Below are 27,043 nucleotides of genomic sequence, written 5' to 3'. Positions count from 1 at the left end.
TTTTTTTTTTATCCCTACCACTAGCACTTTCTTGTATTTGTATGTAGGTAGGTAGGTATATGTGTACTTTCATCTTCCGGTTTACCTCCGCCCTCCATCTGGGCCCTCGACCAAAGTTAACTACCTGCTGTTTATCTCTACCTGGTCTCCTCTCCATTCATATAATCGTAATATACACATATATCGGAGTTACCATTCACTGTTACAAAAACAGAATTTTATATACATATTGATCTTATTGTCTGTTTAACAATAATACACCATGGAATGCCCTCAAAGTTAACTGGTATACATCTGCGGCAAACTGTATTTTCCAAAAACAGCCACAATATATCCTGTCCCACACGCTGTTCCAGAAACTGGCCGCTCTCCTAGAAAAAATGTGGAGGCAAAAAAATAAAAAATAGAAATAAAATAAAAATGTGGAGTCTATTTCCCTCCTCTTGAACCTCGGGCGGCCTGACTGTCTTGACAAATAGAATGTGGCAGAGTGATACTGGGGTTAGAAAAGATGAGCGAGCTTCAACCTGTTTCTGCCTCTTTCTTCTCCTCCTCCCTCTCCCCCTCCCCTTTCTTCTTACTCTTTCTCTTTTCCTCCTCCTCCTTCGTGACCCCTCCCTCCTCTGCTCCCTCCCTCCCTCCCTCAGCTACCTTGTTGTGCAGAAATGCAGCTTCCTCTGGGAGCCCATGTGTCGAACTTCTAGGAGACAGCTCTAGTTAAGGTTTCAGCCAACAAGCCAGACAGCCAGATATGGAAGTGAATGAGCCTCCGGATAATTCCAGATCCCTTCCATGAAGTCCCCCTCTGCTTTCCACGTAAGGCCTCAGACACCACGGAGAACAGACAAACCATCTCCATTGTGCTTGGAGTCTCCACTATGCCTCTTCCAAATCCCCGACCCACAGAAGCCATAAGCATAATAAAACTGTTGTTTTAAGTCAGTAAGTTTTGGGGAACTTTGTTACAATAGATTCCTGGAAGAGAACTGACTTGTCCATTCTAGTGGCTGTATCGTGTTTTACAGCTTTTGCTATAATACGGCTGGTTTGATAATTACATTTGTAAGGGTATTCACTTTGTTTCCAGTTTTTGCCACTACAAACATTACTGCAATAAATATCCTTGAATATATATCTTGAGATTTATGTTTTTATTTCCATGAGAATTGTAGAGTAGAATTGCTATTGCTGTGTATTTTGATTTTTACTAGTTCTTTTCTTACCTTCTGGTTCATAAGGATTTTATTGGGGGGGCGCTTTTGATTTATCTTTCTTTTCTAATATCTTTTATGGTTCTTTTTCTAATTTATTAAGATGAATACTGAGTTCTTATATTTTTAATCTTTGTCTGCATGCAACTTTTTTTTTTTTTTTTAAGTAGGCTCCACACCTAGCATAGCATGGGGCCCAACACAGGGCTTGAAGTCATGACCCTGAGCTCAAGAACTGAGCTGAGATCAAGAGTCAGACGCTTAACCGACTAAGCCACCCAGGCACCCCTGCAAATACCTATCTTTGGGTCTTGTAGGTTTGGTTATGCTGGGTTTTCCTTTTTTTCTTAAAGAGTTTATAATTTCAATTTTAGTTTCTAATTTGATCCAAGAAATTATTTAGGAGGCTATCTTAAATTTCAAATAATTGGTTAAGCTATCTTTTTAAGATTTATTTCTAATTTCATTAATTTTCTTCTAATTTCATCAGATAATGTGACCTGTAAAAGTCTCTACTTTTAAATTTCTTTTTTTTTTGTGGAAAAGTTTATGATCAGTTTTGTAAGTAGTCAATGACCATTTGGAAATTATATATGTAATCTTTATTTAAAGAATGTAAGATTCTGAAAAAAATAAAGAATGTAAGATTCCATATGTATTTATTAAAGTATACATGTTGATTATATGCCTTGGTATGATGTTACTTTTTTTTTTCTACTAGGTCCATCTATTTCTAAAAACAGTGTAGTACAAATCCACTCTAATTTCATGTTTATGAAATTATCTTTACATTACTAATGATATTTTGGTATATTTAGCTATTATGTTGTTTGATGCATATATTCATTATGTTATGCCCTTCATAGGAAATCTTCTTCGTGTTCATGAATAGTTCTTCCTGGCTGATGTTAATACTGCCTCTTCTAGTTTTGTTTGCTTGCATTTGTTTGGTATTGCTTTTCCAATCTCTATATTTTAGAATATTTCTTTATTATGTTAAGTGTTTCCTATGGACAACGTATAGCTGGGCTTGTTTTTAATCTAATGTGACATCTCTGTCTTTGGACAGGAAAACTGAGTTCATTTACCTTTAATATAATCTCTGATATTCTTGATTTTATTCCTTCCCTCTTATTTTTGCTTACCATTGAACATACTTTATTTCCCTATTTCCTTTAATTTATATTTACTAATATGATTAAGTTATAATTTATTCCTTTTCCCCTTATTAATTTCAAAATCATATACTTTCCCATTCCATTAGTGGTTATCTTCCTTTTTATTTTCTGAAAAGATGTGATTTCCCTACCATATTAGTCTATTTCCTGATACTTTTCCTCCACCTCAGTAAGATGACACTTCTAGAATGCTTTTACTTTCCACTCCTCTTCTCCCAACCCCACCTTTTGGGTTTTGCTGAGCAATTTTGCAACTTTTACTTCTAGGCTCTCATTAGTAGTCACATCTATCTTAAGAGTCTTTATTTAACACATATAGTACATATTCCCAGTCATTCCATTATTATCCACATAAATTACAAAGCTCACTATTCACTCACCACTCTTTCCCTTCTACTTCACCTTCTCCTTTCTTGAGATCTCTATTCTCATTAATTTGTTTAGTTACAGCCCTCTTTTCATAGTTTTCTTGGATGGGGTATGAGCAATATATTCTTGGAATCCTAACATTTCTGTATTCCTTTCCCCCTGGCAGGTGACTGGTGCTAGGCTAGAAAGAGACCTACCTCTTGGGTTACATTCCTTTTCTCTTAATAGGGATAGACATTATTCCACTGTCTGACGCCAGTCTGGTTCTTTTCCCTTTGTAAATTATTTCTTCTTTCTGTCTAGAAACTTACAAGGTTTTTCTCTTCAACCTTGGGATTCAGGAGTGCTGTCAGAATATGTTTAAAGTGTGTGCCTTTTCTAATCAACTCTGCCTAAGACTTAGGGCACTTTCAACTGCAAATACAAGTTTTCATTCAGCTCAGGAAAATTTGCATCTATTACATTTGGTTTTTCCCTTGTAATTCACTCTGGAACTCCTATTACCCACACATTAGCTCTCTGGATTTGTCCTTTCTTCCAGCAGTTAAAGTATCCATTTAAGGATTTGAAAAGGTATATTAATGCTTTTCCTGATAATACTGGATCATCACCAACATCAGCTAAATTATCTGACTATATCATTTGGTACTACACTGTTGCCTAAAGTGAAATATAATAATATGCATCTCATTTGCATACTAGAGAACTATCAAGGTTGGCTTTTTTCACTATATTTTAAAATATGCATCTATTAATTTAATTATGTCTATTTTTTAAAAAATATTTTTAAAGCAATATACACACAGTCTTTTTTAAAAATCTGTTCCGATAATGAAAGTAAAATCTCCCTCTCCTACCTGACTCCCCAGGCCCACCCCTAAGGTAACCTGCTCTTCATAGTTTCTTACAAAACCTTTCAGAAATTCTTCACGTGTAACAGGGACAAAAATTATTACTATAGAAGGATCCATAGCTTCTTTCCATCCTCCTACCTACTAACAGAATGTTTTGACATTTGCACCCTCATCCCTTCCCACCTCCTACATCCCTACCTCCCACTGCCTTATCATGCAGATGGGACAAACAAGAGTGGGGGACTTATAAATAAAGAAGCGAAGAAGTTGAGATACGAAATTTATATCCAAAAGGCCCGGGCCTACTCACTACAGGGAGAAGAAAAAAAAAAAAAGAAATGGAAAGAAAGGTAGAGGGGTGATATACGAGGATTAGTACTGGCAGAGATATCAGGGAGGATTTTGACAAAAGTGGGGAGACAGAGGCTTTGGGGTGTGTATTGGAAATGAGTGAGAGACAGAAAGACTATGTGGATATGCAGACTTAAAGAGGTGTTCATGCAAGTTATGTTTTATATAACTTGTGTTGTGAAAAATACAAGTGTTTCATATAAATTTTTCTGAGGAACGCAAACAAAGATTAGAATTACTTTCACTATCTTGTAAGCCCAAGACCCTCTGAGGCCCAAGATCTATTCTGCTCATTTTATGTGTGGGTTTGCATTCATGTATATATGTGTATATGTATGTCTGTGTGTGTTTAGAAAAAGATGTACAATATAGAAGTAGATTTATCTATGTGTATCCTTTTTTTTAAAATTTTTATTATGATTTCTTAAGTAAGCTCTACACCCAACGTGGGCCTTGAACTCACAACTTCGAGATCAAGAGTCACATGCTCCACTGACTGAGCCAGCCAGGCGCCCCTACATATATCCTTTCTTAAAAAACACAAAAGTGTAAATACACTTTTGCACCTTGCTTCTTTTCCCCTTAAATATATAGATTGATTGATTTCTATCCTGCCTATTTCCTAAAAAGATTTGAGTTAGTTTACAATAACATCATAGGCAAATTTTTAACATGACTCCAAGGACAAGAACCAAAAAGTAAAAGGGCCAAGGGAGAAACTACATTCAAAAATTCTAGCTAATAGTTTCATTTCATGAATGTAATAACAAATTAATAAGGTACTTTAAAAACAGATTCCTAAGTAACCAAATGCCAAACATTATTTTTGAAGGGAAGAAATTAATTTTACCTAAGGAAAGACCGAACAATGAAAAGAAAAACTTAGCCCAGAGCTTAACAAGACAGTGAGAGCTTCTTACGATGCAGCTCCATCCACGTCAGAATCTTAGCAAAGAGAATCAGGAGAATGCCATCAATTCTCAGTTGTTTATATAAGCAAAGAAACCAAGATAAACCAAACTAGTGGGTAATTTTTTAAGTATATTTTATTGGTTTTTATACATCCAGATGGATAAATGATCAGCAAAGAAGTGTGCAAACAAAACAATGAAGTCCTACTGCAAAGAACTGTTTCAGAAAGACCTGGGAAATTTTTCATTTCCCACAATCCTCTGAGCTCCTCCCTATGACCCCATCCATCTCACCCCTCCAGTATGTGCAAAACAGGAGATCAAAGCAGAATAATCCTTATAAATCTTTCCTCAAAGTGGAGCTGTGTTGAGTCAGATCCTATCAGTGTGAAGGATGAGGACCATACAAATAAAGAAAACATGTTTTCATCCAACCATACTTTGGGCAGATGGCTTTCAATCTTCCCCTCCACTTCATTGCCTGTCACCTTCCTGTACAATATGTACCTAAAATGGATGATCCAGAAGTTTGATACCACTTCTGTGACCTTCTCCACTCTGATAACCATCATCTCTATGCTCAGCCACAAATCAAACTATGTTGGGAACAAATATCCACAGCCCTGATATCTTGAACTCCGATATTCTCTCCCTTCCTACAACCTCCTTCTACCTTCCCTCTCCTCGACACTTTCTGAACCTGTTCTTTACCTCCACAACACCCTCACTGCTCACCTCCATTTCCCCACTCCACCAGCCCCCTCTAGAATCTGCTTGACAACCACTAACCTTTTTTAACTCAACTGATGTCTGTTTCTCCTCCCTTCTACAAATTGGGAGAAAAATCACTTAATTGATACAATAAGCAAGTACCAGGTGTTGAGGATATACAGCTCTCAATCCAAAACCTGGTTCTGCTATTTATTAGCTGGTAAAGTTGGGCAAGCAACATAATCTCCCTGAACATCTGTTTCCTTACCCGAAAAATGGGGTATTATCCATTAGGATACTTGCAGCTGTAACAGAAAATCCAGGCAAAAGGAGCTTATTGTCTCCCATAATAAAGTGGTTAAAAATCAGTTCCAGGGTTAATTCAGTGGCTCTGTGATGTTATGAAGAACAAAGATTCTTCCTCTTTATGCTCCACTATCCTCAGCACATTGACTTGGGCCTAAGGTGTATCTCTTTACGTCACTACGTCGGTGACTGCAGTACCAGGCATCACATACAGACACCAAGCCTTGCAGAAGAGTGCGCTTCCTCCCATGTGTCTCTCTGTATTAGTGAAGGAAACCTTTCCTAGAATCTTCCTAGAATTCTCCTTAGGTCCCTTTGGCTTGGTCAAATATCCACCCTTTATTTTATTTTTTATTATTTTATTTATTTATTTACTTATTTATTTGTTCGACAGAGACACAGCGAGAGAGGGAACACAAGCAGGGGGAATGGGAGAAGGAGAAGCAGGCTTCCCACCGAGCAGGGAGCCCGATGTGGGGCTCAATCCCAGGACCCTGGGATCATGACCTGAGCTGAAGGCAGACGCTTAATGACTGGGTCATCCAGGTGCCCCAAATATCCACCCTTTAGCCAGTCACTGGCAAAAGGAAATGGGATTGCCATGATTGCCTTTTCAACCAATCTTAATTCACTTTCTGGGGCCCGAGAGTGGTCGAGCTTTCCTAAGCACATTGCCACCAGATACCTAAACAAAAAAGGCTGTGATAATAAGAATATCTATTGTGTAGGCCAACAACCTCTGCCATTTGGGCAATAATACTACCTGCTCCACAAGATGGCTATAAGATTATACTGGATACATTTGCAAAGTACCTAGGGATGCCTGGCACATGGTAGACAGGATGGTTTTTAAAGATGTCCACAAATTCTTTAACATTCTTTCCTTCAAAAAGTAGAGCTAATTCCCCTACCCTTGAATGTGGACTGTACCTAGTGACTGGGTTCTAACAGATAGAATTTGGGAAAAATAATGGTGTGAAATTTCCAACACTAGGTCCTAAAAGGCAATGGAGCTTGTTTTACTCTCCTGGGTTGCCCACTCTGGAGAAAGCTGCCATGTTGTAAGGACACTTAAGCAGCCTATGAAGAAGCCCACACAGGGAGAAATTAATGATTACCACCAACAACCAGCATCAATTTATAAGCCATGCGAATGAGCCATCACCATGGAAGTGATTTTCTCAGCCTCAGTCAAGCCTTCAATGGACAGATGCACCAAGCCACATCTTGGTTGCAACCTCATGGAAGACTCCAACCCAAAATGATCCCAGCTAGGCCACTCCAAGAGTTCTGGGAAACTAAGAATAACTTTTATTGTTTTAAGCCACTAAGTTTTAAAATGATTTTTTTACACAGCAATAGATAACGAATACAGATTTTGGTACCAAATGGGGGTTCTGCTATAACAAAAACTTTAAAATGCAAGAGTAGCTTTGTAACTTGGCAGTGGACAGAAGCTGGAAGAACTTTGATGAGAGAATTACTGAAGACTTAAAGGGCCTTGAAGAGACTGCCAGTGAGGGTGGCGGGAAGGTAATGGATTTACTATGACAGACCAAGTAAAAATGTATCTTGCTTTTCTCCTCCACAAATTTTAAGTCTCACCATTGCTGAGAGGTAATATGCATCATGGGTAAGTACACAGGCTTTGGAGCCTGATTGCCTTGACTTGAATCGGCTCCATCATCTCTTATCTATGTAATATTAGGCAAGTTGCTTAACCTCCTTATGCCTCAATTTCCCTCAATGGATTTTCATGAGGATTAAGTAAGTTGCTGCATGTAAACTAAAAGAAAAAGAAAGAAAGAAAGAAAAAGAAAGAAGAAAGAAAAAGAAAGAAAGAAAGAAAGAAAGAAAGAGAGAGAGAGAGAAAGAAGAAAGAAAGAAAGAAAAAGAAAGGAAAGAAAGAAAGAAAGAAAGAAAGAAAGAAAGAAAGAAAGAAAGAAAGAAAGAAAGAAAGAAAGAAAAAGAAAGAAAGAAAGAAAGAAAGAAAGAAAGAAAGAAAGAAAGAAAGAAAGAAAGAAAGAAAGAAAGAAAGAAAGAAAAGAAAGAAAAAGCAAGCAAGCAGGGTTTCTTTCTGTGTCCCATAGCAGAATTGATTATGGTTGAGGACCTGCAAAACCAGAATTGGGATAGAAGCCAAGGAACATTACCTTGAGTATCCAAAAAAAGAATTAAGTCCTTGTGATGGGCTATCCCATTAGGGTAGCATTTCTTAAGGTGTGGCCCCACCTGCATTAGAATCATTGGGGTATTTATTTAAAATTTGGGGCCCTACCTTCTGAGATTGATTCAGGAAGTCTAAAGGAGGGCAGAAATCTGGATTTTAACTGAGCTTTTTGTGGATGATTCTTGTGTCCACTAAAGTTTGAAAACCATTGTCCTGGGGAAAGGGAGTCCAGGTAAATAGTCCAAAGATTAATCTCTCTGAACCTTACTGTTTTACCTTAAAAATGAAGGCAAAATTGTCTATTCTTCCCCACAATTTGTCCATTTTTGTTTTAATATACAAATAAGGTACATTAAATAATAATGCCCATTATTTGCCACTGAGTGAAATTAATGCACCTCAAAGATCTGCTCCGTTTATCCTAGACTCATGGCAGCCCCTGGCATACATCTACATACCCCAGTTGACATAACAAGCTTTTGTGATAACTGTATCAACCCATTTCTAGTGTCTGATTTGACAAGGACCATCAGTATTGTAAATATGGACATTTGATAATTCATCCTCTGCTCCTTTCTTCTGAGCCTTTCTGTACTATAGAGACTGAGAAGTTTAAAACTACATTTCCAAGACCCCACTGGCAGGTAAAAATCTGGATATGCAATAGCGTCCACCAATTAGATATACTCTTATGAAATGTGGGAGGCAGAAGTTGAAGGCCCTCCATCTACTGCTATGTCTCATTCCGATAAAACGTCAAGTTATGGAGACGTCAGGGTTTTCAGCAACAGATTTCTGGTGTCTGGTCACCAGTTCTGGGCACACTGGGAGCAGGCATGGCAATGGTGCCATGGTGGCCTTTTAATTAAGGCAGAGGTGGCAGGAGGTTAATTCTGCAGTGTTCTGGAAGTCATTCCCTGAGCCCAGTCTAGAATTTACTTCTTGAGCTCTTCTACCGACTTCTAAAAAACTTTTTATTACAGTTTTGAATATATTCAGAAGTAGAACCATAGACTAATAAAACCCCAGCTTCAACATTTACCAACTTAGGCCATTCTTATTTTATTTTATAAGCACCCCCCACCCACCCACTTCATCTTATTTTCAAGTAAATCCTAGACATCGCATCATTTTATGTATTTCAGCATGTATCTCTTTTTCAAAAAGTGAAGACTCTAAAAAAAATATAATCACTCTGAGATAATAGAACATATTGGTCTCTTGCCTCCAGTTCCTGGCACAGAGCTCCTGAAACCCTTGTAGTAATTTCCTAAGTGATAAAAACACTAGGAGCATCTCTCACTCTGATATTTGTCTTTGACCCCATCCCTGCCTGACACAGGGCTCCTAAAACCCGTTTCTAAGTGATAAGAGTACTAAGGAGCATCTATTGAGGTGACTCTGGTGTGGGCTCCTGGTTAGAGGCTGGTCACCAGAAAGACCAAGTCATGATCAGAAACTTGGAATTTTCAGTCCCAGCCCTCATCCTAAGACAGGAAAAGGGCTGGAAATGGGAGTTAATAATTGATCATGCCTATGTGAGGAAGCCTCCATAAAATTCCAATACTATGGGGTTTGGAGAGCTTCCAGATGGATGAACACATCCAAAAAGGAAGGGTGACACACCCCAACTCCATGGGGACAGAAGCCCCTGCATTCGGGACCCTCCCAGACCTCAGCCAGTCTGTGTGTTCATCTGTGAACATCTCTTCATCTGGCTGTTCATCTGTGCCCTTTATCCTATCCTTTAATAATCTGGTATACATAAGGAAGTATTACCGAGTTCTGTGAGCCACTCTAGCAAATTAATCAAACCATGAGGAGTGGGTTGTGGGAACCCCCAGTTCATAGCCAAGTTGGACAGAAGTCGTGGGTAACCTGGGGACCTTCTACTTGCGACTGGACAGTCTTGTGGGACTGAACCCTTAACTTGTGGATGTTATCTCCAGGTAGATAGTATAAGAACTGAGTTGAATTGTAGACACCCAACTTAATTCAAGAGAATTGCTTGGTGTCGGGAAAAAACTCCACACATTTGGTGACCAGATGAAGGTGTTTTGTGTGAGCAGTAAAGAGATACAGAAAGAAACACAAAGGGGGAAGGAGCTGGGTTTTTCCCTACACAAGACAGCAAGAGATAGGAGGGGGAAAAACTGTTATTTTTCCTAATAGGACTGCAATATCATCATCCCTAAAATAAATAGATCTTTAATATAATTAAGTGTCCAGTCAATGTTCCCATTGCCAATAGTCTTGTTATTGTCATCAAAAAAACTTTAATAGTTTTTTGCTGGACAAATAAAGTCCACAAACTGCAATTGGCTGATATGCCTTTTCCATCCTAATGTATAGGCTCCCTATCCATCTATGTGTGTTTTTTTTTTCCTTTGTAATTTACTTGAAGAAACTGTGCTGTTAGAGCATCCCACAGTCTGTATTTTGGTGGTTACATCCCATGGTGTTGCCGTATTCCTCTGTCCTCTGTTAATTCATATAAACTCGTTGTTAGATCTACAGGCTTGATCAGACTTAGGTTCAATTTGGTTTTGTTTCCACTGATTTTTGAGTCCCCAATTCTATATATTAGACACCTTTCTGGGATAGTAGAAGCTACCAAAAAAAAAAACAAAAACCAAAAAGCGTAATATTGTGCACTCAATCAGATGGACAACTACAAGGCATACCTCTTTTCATTGCTTTTGCTGTATTGCACTTGACAGATACTGCAGTTTTACAATGAAGGTCTGTGGCAACCCTCCATCAAGCAAGTCTGTTGGTGCCACTTTTCCAACAGCACTTGCTTATTTTTATCTGTTGTATTTTGGTAATTCTCACAATATTTCAGGCTTTTTCATTATTGTTATATTTGTTATGGTGATCTGTGATCAGTATCTTTATGTTACTACTGTAATTGTTTTGAGGGGCCACAAACCATGTTCACATAAGATGGCAAACTTAATTGGTAAATGTTATATGTGTTCTGACTGTCCCCATTCGCTGCACCCCCATCTCTCTCCCTCTCCTTGGGCCTCCCTATTCCCTGAGACACAGTAATATTGCAATTAAGCCAGCTAATAACCCTACAATTGCCTCTACGTGTTCAAGTGAAAGGAGGAGTGACATGTCACTCACTTTAAATCAAAAACTAAAAATGATTAAGCTTAGTGAGGAAAACTCGTTGAAAGCCAAGATAGGCCAAAAGCAAGACCTCTTGCGTCAGTTAGCCAAGTTGTAAATGTAAAGGGAAAGTTCTTGAAAAGAAATTAAAAGTGCTACTTCAGTGAACACATGAATAAGAGAGTGAAACAGCCTTCTTGCAGATATGGAGGAAGTTTGGGTGGTCTGGATAGAAGATCAAACCAGCCACATAATTCCCTTAAGCCAAAACCCAATCCAGAGCAAGACCCTAACTCTCTTCAATTCTGTGCAGGCTGAGAGAGGTGAGGAAGCTGCAGAGGAAAAGTTTGAAGCCAGCAGAGAGCGGTTCATGAGGTTTAGGGAAAGAAGCTGCCTCTATAACATCAAAGTGCAAGTGAAGCTGCAAGTGCTGATGTAGAAGCTGCAGCAAGTTACCCAGAGGACCTAGTTAAGAACATGAACAAAGGTGGCTGCACTAAACAACAAGAGTTTTGATGTAGACGAAACTGCCTTTTAACAGCTAATGCAGCTGGTGTCTTTAAGCTGAGGCTTTCATTTACCATTCCAAAACCTAGGACCCTTTATTAGGCTAAGTCTACCCTCCCTATGCTCTATAAATAGAACAAAGCCTGTATGACAGCACATCTGTTATAACACGGTTTACTGAATATTTTAAGCCCACAGTTGAGACCTACTGCTCAGAAAAAAAGATTCCTTTCAAAATATGACTACTCATCAACATTGCACCTGGTCACCCAAGAGCTCTGATGGAGATGTATGAGATTATTGTTGTTTTCATGCCTGCTAACACAACATCCATTCTGCAGCCCATGGATCAAGGAGACATTTTGACTTTCAAGTCTTATTTTTTTTTAAAGATTTTTTTTTAATTTATTCATTTGAGACACAGAGATACAGAGAGAGAGAGAGAGAGAGAGCAGGAGCAGGGGGAGAGGCAGAGGGAGAAGGAGAAGCAGGCTTCCCGCCAAGCCAGGAGCCCGATGTGGGGCTCGATCCCAGGACCCTGGGACCATGACCTGAGCCGAAGGCAGACGCCTAACCATCTGAGCCACCCAGGCGCCCCAACTTTCAAGTCTTATTACTTTAAGAAATGTATTTCATAAGGCTATAGCTGCCATAGATAGTAATTCCTCTGATAGACCTAAAAGCCTTCTGGGAAGGATTCACCGTTCTCAATGCCATTAAGAACATTTCTGATTCATGGGAAGAGGTCAAAATATCAACATGAACAGGAGTTTGGGAGACGCTGATTCCAACCCACATGGATGACACGGAGGGATTCAAGACCTCAGTGGAAAAACTAACTGTAGGTGTAGTGCAAACAGCAAGAGAGCTAGAATGAGAAGTGGAACCTGCAGATGTGACTGAACTGCTGTACTCTCATTACACTTTAACAGGTGAGAAGTTGCTTCTTACGAATGAGCAAAGAAAGTGGTTTCTTGAGATGGCATCTACTCCTGGTGAAAAAGCTGTGAAGATTGTTGAGATCACAACAAAGGATTTCAACTATCAAAAAAACTTTGTTGATAAAGTAGTGGCAGGGTTCGAGAGGACTCACTCCAATACGGGAAGGTCAGCTGTGGGCAAAATGCTATCAAACACCATCACATGCTACAAATAAATCATCATAAAAGGAAGAGTCAATCAATGCAGCAAACTTTAAGAAATTGTTACAACTACCTCAAACCTTCAGGAACCACCACCCTAATCAGCCATGTTGGTTAGTGATATCATTTGAATATTTAAGTTAAAATAAATAGAACTGTGATTTCCTTTTTATTATTCCTAGCACAGGGTAATCGTCAACAAAGATATGTTGAAGGAATGCATCAAGAACTGTTTTTCACATTATTTGCATCCAATGATCAAAAATGTTGTGGCAGAAACTGCTATGAATTCCCCTAATCCACATTCTCTTTCCTCTAAGAGAATGCCCAAATTTTAGCTGAACATATAGTAGACCGAAATAAAGACAATTTCCCAGCCTCTCTTGCAGCTAGACATGACCAAATGATTAAGTTCCCGCCAATAAGATGTAAGTGGAAGTGCTGCATGGCAACTTCCAAAAATCTACAAAAGATCGCTGGCACTTGCCCATTGCTCCCTTCTTTGTCCTCTGCCGAGAGAATGAAGATGGGATTATTAAGAGCTCTAGCTACCTACCCTGGTTTAGGAATTGAGGACTACACCTTGGGTATGATAAAAGTGGTGAGCTAAAATAAAAGGATCCTAGATCTCCAAAAACTTCCATGGAAAAAAGCACATCCATTGGTCCTGCAGTGTCTATCTCTGGAATTTTATATGAACAGAGAAATAAACTTTTATCTTTCTTATTGGAAAACCCCCACAATACCAGCATCCTTTGTATAAAGGAGGAAGGCAGATTTATTAAGTGGCAGTTTTTCAAAGATATATACTGTGGAGCCATATCTCTCTTAGTCGGAGATAATAGGATATTATTTCTTTTCAAGTAATTATATTTATTCTTATTAAAAATAAAATTGCTCTATAGTAGGAGTTAGAGAACCCAGGTTCAAGTCTTACCTCTGCCCTTAATGAGCAAATGAGTCAACTTCTCTAAGGCTTTGTAAGACACTATGTAGTAAGATTCTCTTGAGCCTTAAAATATAACATATATGGAAGTGTTTCATACTATAAATAACTATACACAGATAGTTGATGAGAATTATGAGATACCTGTGGATAGAAACTCTGTCTCAGATTGTTTCTCCAGTAACAAGTGCTCAGTAAGTATTTGCTGAATAGATATTTTGAAATCCTTGCTAAATGAGTGAATTGTTCTGCTTTGGAATGAATTTAAAGTTCAAAGGTCTTTAATATTAATTAAAGTATTACTTGAGTTTCTTAGAGCCACAATTCTTAATTTTGCCATCAGTCAAAAGATATAAAGGTGTGAAAAAATAAACCTAGCTAATCCGTTTATCTAGTTCAAAACTGGACCCCAATTTGCTATAGCAAAATAACTTAAGAATACAAGTTGTGGTATAGAAATAAAATCTTTATGACCCTTTTCTTTCCCTTGAAATTACGAAGTTACACATAAAGACATATTTTAATATTTAAACCATTAACCCTACCACATCAAATGAAGGATTTCCTCACACTGGACTGTGGCTAAAGTATTTTATTAAATTAAGTATGTTATTTGCAAATGGTTTCATTAAGAAATTTTAAAAGCAAAGTTATAAAACATTTTCAATAAAAAAGTACAGAGTTAACAGCAAAATTACATTTTCTTTATAGTACAAATAAAAACATTTTATTTCTGATATACTGTCTGAAAATCTTATATTCTCCAACTGAGAGCTGCAATATTATGTTTTAGAAGTTTCACGGTTAATTCAATCATTTGTTAATAACAGGTTCATCATTTGGACCATAAAAGTCAACTGCTCAACTTTAAGGAAAATAATAAAATTTGTCATTATATAATGTTAAGTTACAAAAGGCTCTTCGGGATATACATGTATTCCAGCCTTGTTTCTCTACTAAATTCTGTAGAGGCATTAAGTAATATGTAAACTTCAATTACATTTTAAAAATAAGCACCATTAACATACATTCTACATAAATTTACCTTTTAAATGACACTTTTTTTGGCCACACATTTAAAACTGTTTTCTTTACCATGTAAATAAAAATAAGCAATATTTAACCACTACACAGAAAATTACCAAACTTCACCTCATTGCACAATGGAAAAGCACTTAGAAAAAGCACTTGGAAAAAACAGCACATGTTATTTTTGTGTCTTTTTTATACATTTTGTCATTTTCTTAAATTGAGAGCAGTTAAAACATTGTCAGAGCAATTTCCTGAGTCTCAAAGCTTCCAATTTCCAGCTCAGAAATAACCAATCTTGCTATTATATATGTCCTTTTTTTCTAAGTACACAAAACACTTGAAGGAGAAAGACCAAAATAAGGACTGGAAACAATCCAAGAGAACTGTTCACTTTTCTTCTCAAAATGTGTTATAATATACATGACACTTTAAATTATAAGTCAGAATTTCTACTGTATAATATGTCCTATATTTAAAGGCCATAGAATTCCAAATAGTATGGAAACACAAATAAATTGATGAAACTTGAAAATAATATAGAGATATATGAACAGCCAATAAATCTAAGACAATATGCTTCCAACTCTCAGTGTTGAAGTAAGGAAGTGGATGAATTGAAAATACTGTTAAAAGAGTCGCCTCAGTTCCAACCCACTTCCCCTGTGGGTTCCACATTAGTTCTCTTTTTTTCTCCTGGTAGATACAGGTGAGAGACTACTGAAAAGATCTAATTGTTACTAAAACCTTCGAAACTACAGAAGTGTTATACTTTTAGAAGATCAATGCACTTGCAAAGAGCCATTCTAATGAGTCATGTATTAGCACAAATATACCAGTACCTGAAAACTTCGATAATCCCCACACTGTCTTTACTTTTGGCACAGATGATTTGGAAAGGAGCAAGAAAAGAATTTGATAATCCCCGAACCTTTGGCATACAGGATTTAGAAATGGGCAAAACAAGAAAGGAGCAACTATAAGATTTTCTTTCATAATTATGTGTTGTTTAAACTATGTTAGACGGTGGGGTGGGAGGCAGTTTAAAATTAAACAACTTCATAAAAACAAAAGATGCTCAAAATTTGCCTATATACTTATAAATGATGATTAAAAAAACATCCTAGATTTACCAAAATAAAGCCTAAAATTAAGGTTGGTACAGCAGAAAACATAGCTTCTTTCATTTGGTTTCTGCCCACAAAACACCTCACCCCTTTTTCTTTTTGATTGCTCCCATGTTAATCATAGTTATAATAACACTGAAATAAATCTAGCTGAAGTGCACAAAAGCGACGCTTTTTTAAACAGGGTGAGGAAACATAAAAACACGGAAAGCGAGTATGCAGCTGGACACACTCTAACTCCAGGTTTTAGCATTGTTATTCACATTTCTTAAATCATATTAATTTATACATAGAAATATTTTATTTCATTAACAACTGTAGTTTTATAATAAGTTCACAAAATGAATTGCTTTATTTTTAATGTATACAACTCTTCTAGACATTACAAAAAACATGCTAAACTGTTGGCATTTTTTCTTTTTTTAACAAATTATTATCAAACATAAGAATATTTCAATACCACTCACTAACCATTTCTAAATAATAAACATTTTTATTTTTGTGGAAATAAATTTAATGATACAGCTCTTTTAAAAGCATGCTTTCATGATATATAAAAACGTGTTTTTGAGTTTTATTTTCATTAAAATGTCTGTTCTTTTGGGAAATCATTCTGTAATTCGGGATTCTTTCAGTAACAGCTCAACCCTGTAATTCTTGATCCAGATTATTTTTAAGCTTATCAAAAAGCAACACAACCATTTTGTTAAATTACCTATGTTGGAAATATTCTCCATATCCAAAGTCAAATTTATTTAAGCCATCGTTTCATGTTGGGAAATTATACTTTACCACATTAAACTTGTGTAAATGAAATTATAATTGACGTACTAACAGGACTTTTTAGCTCACACACAAAAAAAGAAGTCAATGAAAGTTTCTCTTCAGAAAGTTGGCTCATTTTAAAAACAAAGGTAAAAAACTTTTAAATTGTAAAGATTCCTTTTAGGATTGTATCAAAAATGTTTTCTATTTGCTTTAAACTAATAGAGGACTTCGACCTACTGCAGTTTAGAAGTCATATGCTTCAAATATAAAATATAGCTCTTTAGTACCATCTTAAATACCATTTACACAGACAGCTCTAGAAGCAGTTCTATAAGACACCAATACTTTGTAGATTATCTAACCATTTCTTCTCTAAAAACTTCTGCCTACGGAAGGTAATAAAACTGTAATATAATCTCAGGCTCCAACTTTCCTCCTAGAAAATGCACACACACAGAACAAAAGGTAAGAGATCAATATCATATACAAAACAGAAGAAAGTGCAAACGGCATGTCTTCCTTCCTGTAGGATATGGCAAAATGAAACATTTTTTTTTGTATTTAGTTTTGAAATCAAAAAGTATTCTAGTGTTTTTGTTAGATTTCCTTTCTTTCATTACTACTACTACTACTACTACTACTACTACTACTTCTTCTTCTTCTCCTTCTTTTAATACGAGGCTTTGATGGGCATGAACCAGGTCTCAAAGCACTTTAAAATATCTTTCAATGATGCCTTTAGGATTTTACTAAATGTTAAACAACAATTAATACAAAGGTAACATTTTCTGAGAAAGAATCAGAGCACTTCAAACTTTAAAACTGCAGCGGACACTTTTCTTAGACATTTTATAATCAATAAAAATTCTCTTTAATATTTTTAACAGACAACATATTTGGCATTTGATTCAGTAGAAAATTAAACTTCTCTTGAATTCTGAAAAACATCATCATGTTTTTATTATAAGTGGACATTTCTAATAAACACATTTACAGTAAAACTGACTAAATTTACCGCAAATAAAAGTAATTTTAACCTACAAATCTTCACACTTCTAAGTCAAGGATGTTTATTTTACTTTAGCATGACTTTCAAGCACCCTGGTTTAATTTCAGAGAACCTACAGAAATGAGAAAAGAGTTATTTTAGGTAAAAATTTCAAACTGGTTAAGGACTATATCATGCATGTAATCAATTCCAAGTCTCTATGCTAAATATAATATTTACTATCAAAGTATTCTCCTTTATTAAGTCAATCATCCAGGACCAATATCTATGCTTATGCACCTTTTAATCCACTGTAAAAATAAACAACTCTAAGGCTAGGGGTTACTCCTTAGTACTTATTTAAGATTTTTCAAAACTCTCAAGCCTGAATTTGACCTTCATGAAGAAAAGCATGCTGTATGAGGGATAAGATGATGTCTGCATTACATTATTTCTATGCAGTAAGTGAGTACTAAAAAGAAATCTCTAACATAATCGTAAGTCTGATTCATCAGGCCATGAAATGCTTCCAAGTCCCTCGGTGTAAAATTTAAAAAACACTAGTCTCTACAATAGACCATCAATCCCAACATGATAATGTTAACTATTCCTTTTTTAACAGAAACTCTAAAATGTCATCTGTTTTCATGCTCAGAATTAATGCTATCATTTTCTATAATGTGGCCAAACAACATTTTATTACATGGCATAAACAAAATATGCTACACTAACTAAAACTAGAAGTAGGGGGAGGTTGGTACCTAATGATAAACATCCTCAGGGAATCTATCCATCAACAGATCTTTATTCTTGGACTTTTCTTGTCATTTCCTGTTATTGAATAATAATCACTTAATGAAAAAGGACATTTCATGTTTGTCAATTAAGATCATTAAAAGCACTTGACTTATGAAGATGTATAAATTCATATTGACTGGATGCTTCTGCTGAAGTTTAAAAAATCCAAATTATAATCATATTTTAGCAGAAACCCCAAATTCCTTCCAAAATCCACATATGAATAATTATATTTAATTATTAACTTTAAACTATGAAATATACAATCTAATAATCTTGGATAATTCATTATCAAAGAAACACAATTATACTTACTTTCTCTTAGATTTTAAATTTACGACAGAAATAGTTTTGTCAGGTGATTCCTTCAACAACAAACATATCTGTCTTTCATTTCTGGTTTTCTGAACATCCTAAATCCAGCAGGGAATGTTATATCATAATTTAAGCATGAATTTGTGGCTAATATCAGATGGTTAAATTTAGTTAACTATTTTAATAACTCATCTGAGTATGTTACTGGTGTTTACTATCAGTATATGGGCAATAGCCATTAACAGTAACAGAACTCTATACTCACCTGAAGCTGTGGCTTGTGAGGTATTTCATGACGGCTGGTTTGATGCGAGCAACTCCTCCCTGGCTGTGGTTTCCTCTCCCCGTAATCACGGAGAGAGAGGACTTACCACCATTCTGCTTAAATTCTGTTACGACAGGAATTGCAACAGTCAAAATTAATTTTCTTACATTCTCAATAGAAAACAAACCTCAACTACTCAAACACATATGAAATTACTTTCATGGGGACTTAAGAGATTTATAAATCCAAAAAGCCCCCAAATTGAGGTTTTGAAAACTATGTTTCATCTATACTGTTTAAGTATGGACGTCTCCAAGCAGCTCATCCATCTAAACACAAGTGAAACTTCTTCTCCTATGGGGAAGGAGATTTCTGTGTGCTACCAGAATTTCTCTCTAAAATAATGATAATGACAACAGTGATATTGATGATCTCTAACAATGATTGCATACCTGGAGTCAGGCATTGCTTTAAGCAACTTAATTTATTTATTTATTTATTTATTTTTTTAAAGATTTTATTTATTTATTTGAGAGAGAGAGAGAATGAGAGATAGAATGCACGAGAGGGAAGAGGGTCAGAGGGAGAAGCAGACTCCCTGCTGAGCAGGAAGCCCGATGCGGGACTCGATCCCGGGACTCCAGGATCATGACCTGAGCCGAAGGCAGTCGCTTAACCAACTGAGCCACCCAGGCGCCCTAAGCAACTTAATTTATTAACTAAGAGTCTTCACAATGACCCTTTTAATTAAATATTCTGAAGCCAGCCAGCTTTGGTCTGATTAGCAGCTCTGCCACCAAATGGCTGTATGGTAAGACCATGGACAAGTTACTCAGCCTATCTGTACCTGTTTCCTTATCAGTAAAATGGGATACAGTCTTACTGTTAAAGATAATTGTTAAGAAACTCTCCCAAGGCACGTGGCTGGCTGAGTCAGAAGAGCATGCAACTCTTGATCTCAGGATTGTGAGTTCGAGCCCCGTGTTGGGTACAGAGATCACTAAAATAATAAATAAAACTTAAAAAAAAAAAAAGAAACTTTTCCAAAGAGATGATTTTTAAATATTAAATGAGCCTAGGCCTCTTATAAGAATATGGGTCCTGCTCTGGATATGACCATGTGAAAATTAAGTGTATAAACCAAAAAGTCAATAATAGCTGCAATAAAATAACAAAAACAGTGTTAAGAGTTGATATAATGAATTTAGTAAATATTTGTTCCTCAGTCATAAATAGCACAAATTTTGACCTTTAGCATAAAATACATATACACATAATATAAATATTCTATATTCTGCTCGTTAAGTTGCCCTGAGACTCCAGCAGATCCACAGTTTTTCAAGTCTCCTATCTCCAAAGCAATATTTACCCTAGAATTTTAAGAGGGTATGTTGCTCCTGCATTTCTAATTCCTTCTTTGCTTAAAATCTTTTTTTTTTTTTTAGATTTTATTTATTTATTTGAGTGAGAGAAAGAGTAGGAGCAGGGCAGGGAGGGAGGGACAGAGGGAGAAGGAGAGGGAGAGCAGATTCCCCGCCGAGCAGGGAGCCCAACACAAGGCTCCATCCCAGGACCCTGGGATCATGACCTGAGCCAAAAGCAGACACTTAACCAACTGAGCCACCCATGCGCCCCAAGATCTCCATTTCTACTCGAGTCCATACCCATTACTTCAAGCAATAGTTTGTTTAGAATTCAACTCTTCCTGGGTGCTGGCTACACAGGGTATTCACTTTGTAAAAACTTTCTATGCTATACAATTATTACTTGTACACTGTTCTTTATGGATGTGATATTATAAAGTTTACTTTAAAAAAACCTCAAATCTCTTAACTATCCATAATTCACTCTCATCACTCCTTCACTGCTGCTCCCCTTAGCAGTGAGGGCAGTCATTTATACCACCTCATTTTTAAATTCACTGCTCTGAAAATGTTCCACAGTTGAACTGCATGCCTCAGATAGAAGTAGGCGTTCAAAGGACGTTTGCTGAATGAATTAATGTGTAGGTTTAAATGTTACCAAATTTCAGACTATTCCTAACACTTATCACCTTAAAAAAAAAAACTATTTAATTCATTTTTAAGCCTAGCTCAGATTTCTTATCACTTCATTTGTAAATATTTCAGTGTATATTTCAAAAAGATAAGGACTCCTAAAAAACAACCACAATATCACCATATCTTAAAAATAATTTCTTAATATCATGTTTCTAAAAATGGCTAAAAGTTTCCCCTCAAAAAATGTTTTTACAGTGGTTTGCTTAAATCACAGGTGGAACAGGTTCATACGTTGCATTTGGTTGATATATTTCTGAAGTAACTTTTAATCTAAATGTTCTCCCTCCTCCTGGGATTTTCTTTACGATTTACTGAAAAACTTGGATCATTTATCTGAGATTTTCAGTCTGAATAGTGTTGATTATATCCCCATGGTACCATTTAACCTGTTCCTCTGTTCCCTGTAAATCCCTACAAAGTAGTAAAAACTTCATAGATGCTGGTGATGCATATTCCAATCAGAAGGCACATAAGGGTCAGATATCTTTTTCGTTGTTCACTCCCAAGTTTGACAATCATCTTTTATAACTAAAAGCAGTGGAGGGCAGAGCCACAGATTGTCCCCTAGATATATTTCTATTCAACAATACTACCATCTGGTGGTGACTGACAACAACTACAGGCTACCACAGGTGGCAACATGCACAAGGATGGGCCTGGCTTCAGAAAGGGTTTGTATCTTGGGTCTGACCAAGTATCACCTACACAAGTTATTTAACTCTTTTTTTCTTGTAATCTTTTTTTATTGAGATATAATTAATATAAAGTTCATGATTTTAAAATGTACAATTCTGTCGTTTTTAGCATAGTACAATATTGTGCAACCATAAACACTAATTCCAGAACATTCCATCAACTCAGAAAGAAATTCTGTACCTGTTAGCAGTCACTCCCCAATCCATACTTTCTAGCCCCAGCAACCACTAATGTACTTTCTGTTTCTATTGGTTTGTCTATTCTGAACATTTCATATGAATGGTAATCATATAAAAAGGGGCCCTGGTGTACCTGGCTTCTTTCACAAAGCAGGTTTACAAGGCTCATCCATGTTGCAGCATGTATCACTACTTGATTTCTTTTTGTGGCTGAATAATATTCCAGTGTACAGATACACCAAATTTTGTCCTTTCATCAGTTGATGGACATTTGGTTGTTTACACTTTTTGGCTATTATGAACATTCATGCACAAGTTTATGTGTGGATGAATCGTGTTTTCAATTCTCTTGTGTACATTAACTAGGAGCAGAACTGCTGGGTCATACGGTAACTCTACATTTCACTTTTTGAGGAATGCCAACCTCTTCCACAATGGCTGCACCATTTAACATTCCCACTGGCAACATAAAGTATTCAGGGACACCTGGGTGGTTCAGTTGGTTAAGCGTCTGCCTTCGGCTCAGGTCATGGCCCCAGGGTCCTGGGATCGAGTCCCACATCAGGCTCCTTGCTCAGCAGGGAGCCTGTTTGTCCCTCTGCCTGTTGCTCCCACCTGCCTGAGCTCTCTCTCGACAAATAAATAAATAAAATCTTAAAAAAAATAATAAATAAAGGGTTCCAATTCTCCACATCCTTACCAACACTTACTATTTTCCATTTTACTAAACTTTTTAAATCATCAGTTTCCTCATCTATAAAATGAAAAGAATATCTACCCTTTATTCAGTCATTTAAAGTTTTTTGGGGATGTTGAATGAAATGATGATTCAATAATCATTACTGACTCAATTCCTGGCCATGAAGACAGACTTTAATAATCCACTATACAATAAGCTTTTTTTTTAAAGATTTATTTATTTATTTTGAGAGACTGAGAATGAGAGAATGAGAGAGAGAGAGAGAGAGAGAGAGAGAGAGAGGGAGAGAGAGAGAGAGAGAGAGAGCACATGAGAGGGAGGAGGGTCAGAGGGAGAAGCAGACTCCCCGCCAAGCAGGGAGCCCGATGCGGGACTCGATCCCAGGACTCCAGGATCATGACCTGAGCCGAAGGCAGTCACTTAACCAACTGAGCCACCCAGGCGCCCTACAGTAAGATTTTTATAAATACTGTGATACACAGGAATACTGCAAGAGGCTTTTAACAGGGAGCCTGGATGGCAAGAAAGGACAGTACAGGTAAAAAGTCAGAAGAGGAGGAGGAGCAAAACACAACATGAGAAGGGAAGGCAGGCGAGCAACAGATTACACAGGAATTTGGGAGTTTATGCTAAATATAACATGGCAACATGTATTTTTGTATCACAATGCTAATTATTATGTAACTATTTGCTCACTGTCATCTACCCTACTAGACAGCAAATTCCATAAAAATAGGGACCATGTGTCTAACTGCTCTATCCTTGATGCCCAGAATATATAAGATAATCAAATATTTTATTGAGTACATTATTTATTCATCCTCTACAGAATATTCTCTTATACCACTTCTATAACAGGTTTCTTTTCCCCAGATTAATGTATTTAAACTGCTCATAAATTTTTTCTTTTCTAATCTTTATTATTATGTTTTCTAGATCTTCTCAAAGATTTCCAAAATTATATTTAAAAAACAACTGGGGAAGGGGGATCCTTTACTTTATCAAAAAATGTCTGCTAACAGGGGCTCCTGGGTAGCTTAGTCAGTTAAGCATCTGCCTTCGGCTCAGGTCATGATCTCCAGGTCCTGGGATCGAGCCTCGGGCTCTCTGCTCAGCAGGAAGTCTGCTTCTCTCTCTCTCTCTCTCTCTCTCTCCCCCTCTGCCCCTCCCTCCCTGCTCGTTCTCTCAAATAAATTTTTATTTTTTTTATTAAGAATTTTTTATTTATTCATTTGAGACAGAGAGATACAGACAGAGAGAGTAGGAGCAGTGGGAAGAGGCAGAGGAAGAGGGAGAGGCAGACTGTCTGCTGAGCAGGGAGCCCAACGTGGTGGGGCTCGATCTCAGGACCTGGAGATCATGACCTGAGCCAAAGGCAGATGCTTAACCATCTGAGCCACCCAGGCGCCCCTCAAATAAATTTTTAAAAATCTTAAAAAAAAAGTCTGCTAATAAACACAGAATGAACACAAATTATAAAACACCATTATGCAACTACCAGTATAATAACTGATTCAGTCAAGGATCATCAATGGATACTAAAATTACTATGTGAAATACTATAAGAGAACAAGTTAGTTATTCACACAGTTGCTAAGTTATCAATTGCCCAAAACTACTAGTTAATTACAAAGAAAAGGTACATTTACATAGAGAAATCTAACAGAGTCCCATCTTAGCTAAGAAATCAAACTTAACATCACCAATAATGGGGCAAAATGACCATATTATGCCTTTTGATGTGTTCACCAAGGATGATTCAACATCACCTATGCAGTATTTTTGCCAAAAAAGTTAACTGAATCTAATCATGAGGAAAGAATCAGACAAAATTGTAGGTCAATCTACCAAAGCTGGGAACCTTCAAAAGTGTCAACAAAGAAGACAAAAAATAGGCAGAGGAACTATTCCTATTTTTTCTTAAGTAATCTCTACACCCAACGTGGAGCTCAAACTCATGACTCTGAGATCAAGAGTCACATGCTCCACTGACTGAGCCAGCCAGGTGCCACAATAATCTATTTCTATATTACTGGAGGCTACGAATATGGGGCAATCAACTGGAACATATGATATCTGACTGGATCCTGGCTTGAGGGGGGAAAAATGGCACAGCTATTTAAGACATTTCCATACAGCTGGAGAAATGTGAATGTGGCCTGTATATTTGACAGTATTATTATAACAATGCTAAATATCTTAAAAGTAATGATGGTACTATGATTATGTAGGAGAATGGATTTGTTATCAAGAGATAAACATGCTAAGGTATTTAGAGGTACGGTACCACGATGTTTAACAACTATTTTCAAATGGTTCAGCAAAAAGCAATTTTGAACAGATTAAGTAAATGTGGCCAGAGGTTAACAACTGATGAATCTAGGTAAAAGATACATGGATGTTTATTATACAATTATTTCAACTTCTCTAAGCGTTCTTAATTTTTCAATATAAAAAGCCAGGAAAAAAGATAGCAATAGGAGTACACATGTTGATATGCAAAATAAAGATCACTGTGACATTATATTTAAATGTCTGTGAGTAGAGAAATGGATACATTATGATGTACTCACAGAATACTATACAGCAGTTACAATAAAAAAAATGATACCATCAACATGAGTATATCTTGAAAACTATATTGGGTGAAAATAAAGTTTGGTTGAAGTATATAGTGTGAAACCATGTACGTTAATTTTTTTAAAATTCACAAAAATACTACAGACTGATTATTGATGAATGTACATATAGTAAAGGTATTTTAAAAACTAGACAGGAACCAAACTGAAAGACGTTGATTTCCACTAGAAAGAGAAGGAAGAAAGAGAAAATGATTGGGAAGAATAGGGGACCTGGCTGGCTCAGTCAGTAGAGTATGCTGACTCTTGACCTAGGCTATGGATTCAAGCCCCACACTGGGGGTAAAGATTACTTAAAAAAAAATTTTTTTTTTAAATATCTGGAAAGAATACAAAGGGAAGAGTAAAAATAAAATATAAAGCATACATGGTAAAATGCTATCACTTGTTAATTGGATTCATGGGTACCCAGGTGTTTTATTATATTACTGTAAGCTTTTCAACATGGTTTTTATGGTAAACAGATGAATTTCTAACCTCTATATTAATCATATTTAATCAAGTATTTAATTAATTACAAATGACATATGTTGAATTGATAAACCTGTATAAAGTATAGTACAAAGCCTCCCTACACACATTATATATAAATATTTTATATGTATAAATTAACCAGAATAATATAGCTATCAGAGACAGGGCAGGGTTATGGAACTATGAGGGGATAGCTGAGGCATGGGACTCCATGTCTCCACAATAAAATGGAAGATAAAGGCAAACTGAGAATTCAAAAATACTCTAGCGGTGGTAAAAGAAGATGACTTCTAGTATTGGAGTCTGGAGTAACTAAAACAGATTGAATTTTTCTAAATGCTACCATCTGATAATGAAAACGAAATAAGATACTTTAATGTATATGAATACATGATAATGGATGGAAAAATATCCTCATCCAAAGCCCTTGGAAGATGTAGAACTTAGAGAAGAGGGAGGCAGTTGCCTTTCCTTGACCAGCAAAGACAAAAATAACAAGCAGAAAGGGAGTAAGGGAGCACCTCCATAATGCAAACACTCAGAAAGTCTGCCTTCTGTGATAATTCTGTAAAAATCCTATCACCGTATTTACTTCTGCGTTCTATTGAACACCTACTGAACAACTGACAAGATGTATGATATTCCTGAAAGGTCCCATTTATAAGTCACAGAGGATTCTCAGATTACACCCTTTAATAAATATAGCAAAGGAATACAAAGATAACTGAAATAGGGAGTTACCTAACCAGAATTTAAATAAAAACTTGAAACAAACAAACAAAAAAATATGAAATAGGGAAATAAGAAAATGTTAATGACTGTGCCAATGAGTATTCTTTTCCAAGAAGGTCCCCTTGAAGAATGAATCTAATAGAAACATCTATAAACGTGACACAGATATCCTCAGCCTGTGAATTCAGATTCTCCTAAATTAGCAAGTTTACCAATATAAGCAAAAACATATTTTCTATTGAAAATTTGTCATTACCACAAGTCCTACCTTCAGTTTTCTGCTGTAAAACTGTCATCAAATGTTCTATAGCTTCATCCACATGCAGCCCATGGAGGTCTAAAACATTCTGTGGCAGCAGGGAGGCATTGACTTTCTCAAAAATCTCCACGGCAGCAAGGTGATTGGCTTCTTTCATCTTCTGCTCATGGAGACTACCCTTTTATTTTAAACAGATCACCAGTAAACACTTTTGCTATTTGCTACTTAGAAGGCAAATGAG

The 27,043-nt window shown here is 36.5% G+C and overlaps 1 protein-coding gene across 12 annotated transcripts in view; it reads right to left on the bottom strand.

Annotated features, from left to right (window-relative positions):
• The window catches only part of N4BP2 (NEDD4 binding protein 2), a 124,196-nt gene that overhangs the window by 25,950 nt on the left and 71,203 nt on the right, over positions 1-27,043 (bottom strand). For 8 of the 12 annotated variants that reach the window (XM_025887082.2, XM_073891557.1, XM_025887086.2 and 5 more), the window contains 3 exons: positions 26,812-26,980; positions 19,064-19,187; positions 14,357-17,818 (listed from right to left, as the gene is read on the bottom strand). In XM_025887082.2, the coding sequence (XP_025742867.1) occupies positions 17,773-17,818; positions 19,064-19,187; positions 26,812-26,980 (339 nt within the window). In that variant the 3' untranslated portion in view covers positions 14,357-17,772. Of the gene's footprint in view, positions 1-14,356; positions 18,517-18,798; positions 18,897-19,063; positions 19,188-26,811; positions 26,981-27,043 lie in introns of those variants that run through there. The other 4 variants (XR_012377888.1, XR_012377889.1, XM_073891555.1 and 1 more) reach the window with 4 other exon arrangements.

The sequence above is a fragment of the Callorhinus ursinus genome, unplaced genomic scaffold (genome assembly GCF_003265705.2).
Source record: "Callorhinus ursinus isolate GAN/ISIS: 27379988/994484 unplaced genomic scaffold, GSC_fseal_2.0 scaffold4, whole genome shotgun sequence".
NCBI lineage: Eukaryota > Metazoa > Chordata > Mammalia > Carnivora > Otariidae > Callorhinus > Callorhinus ursinus.
Note: the sequence above shows the minus strand (reverse complement) of the source record. Positions and strands in the feature narration are given on the sequence as shown.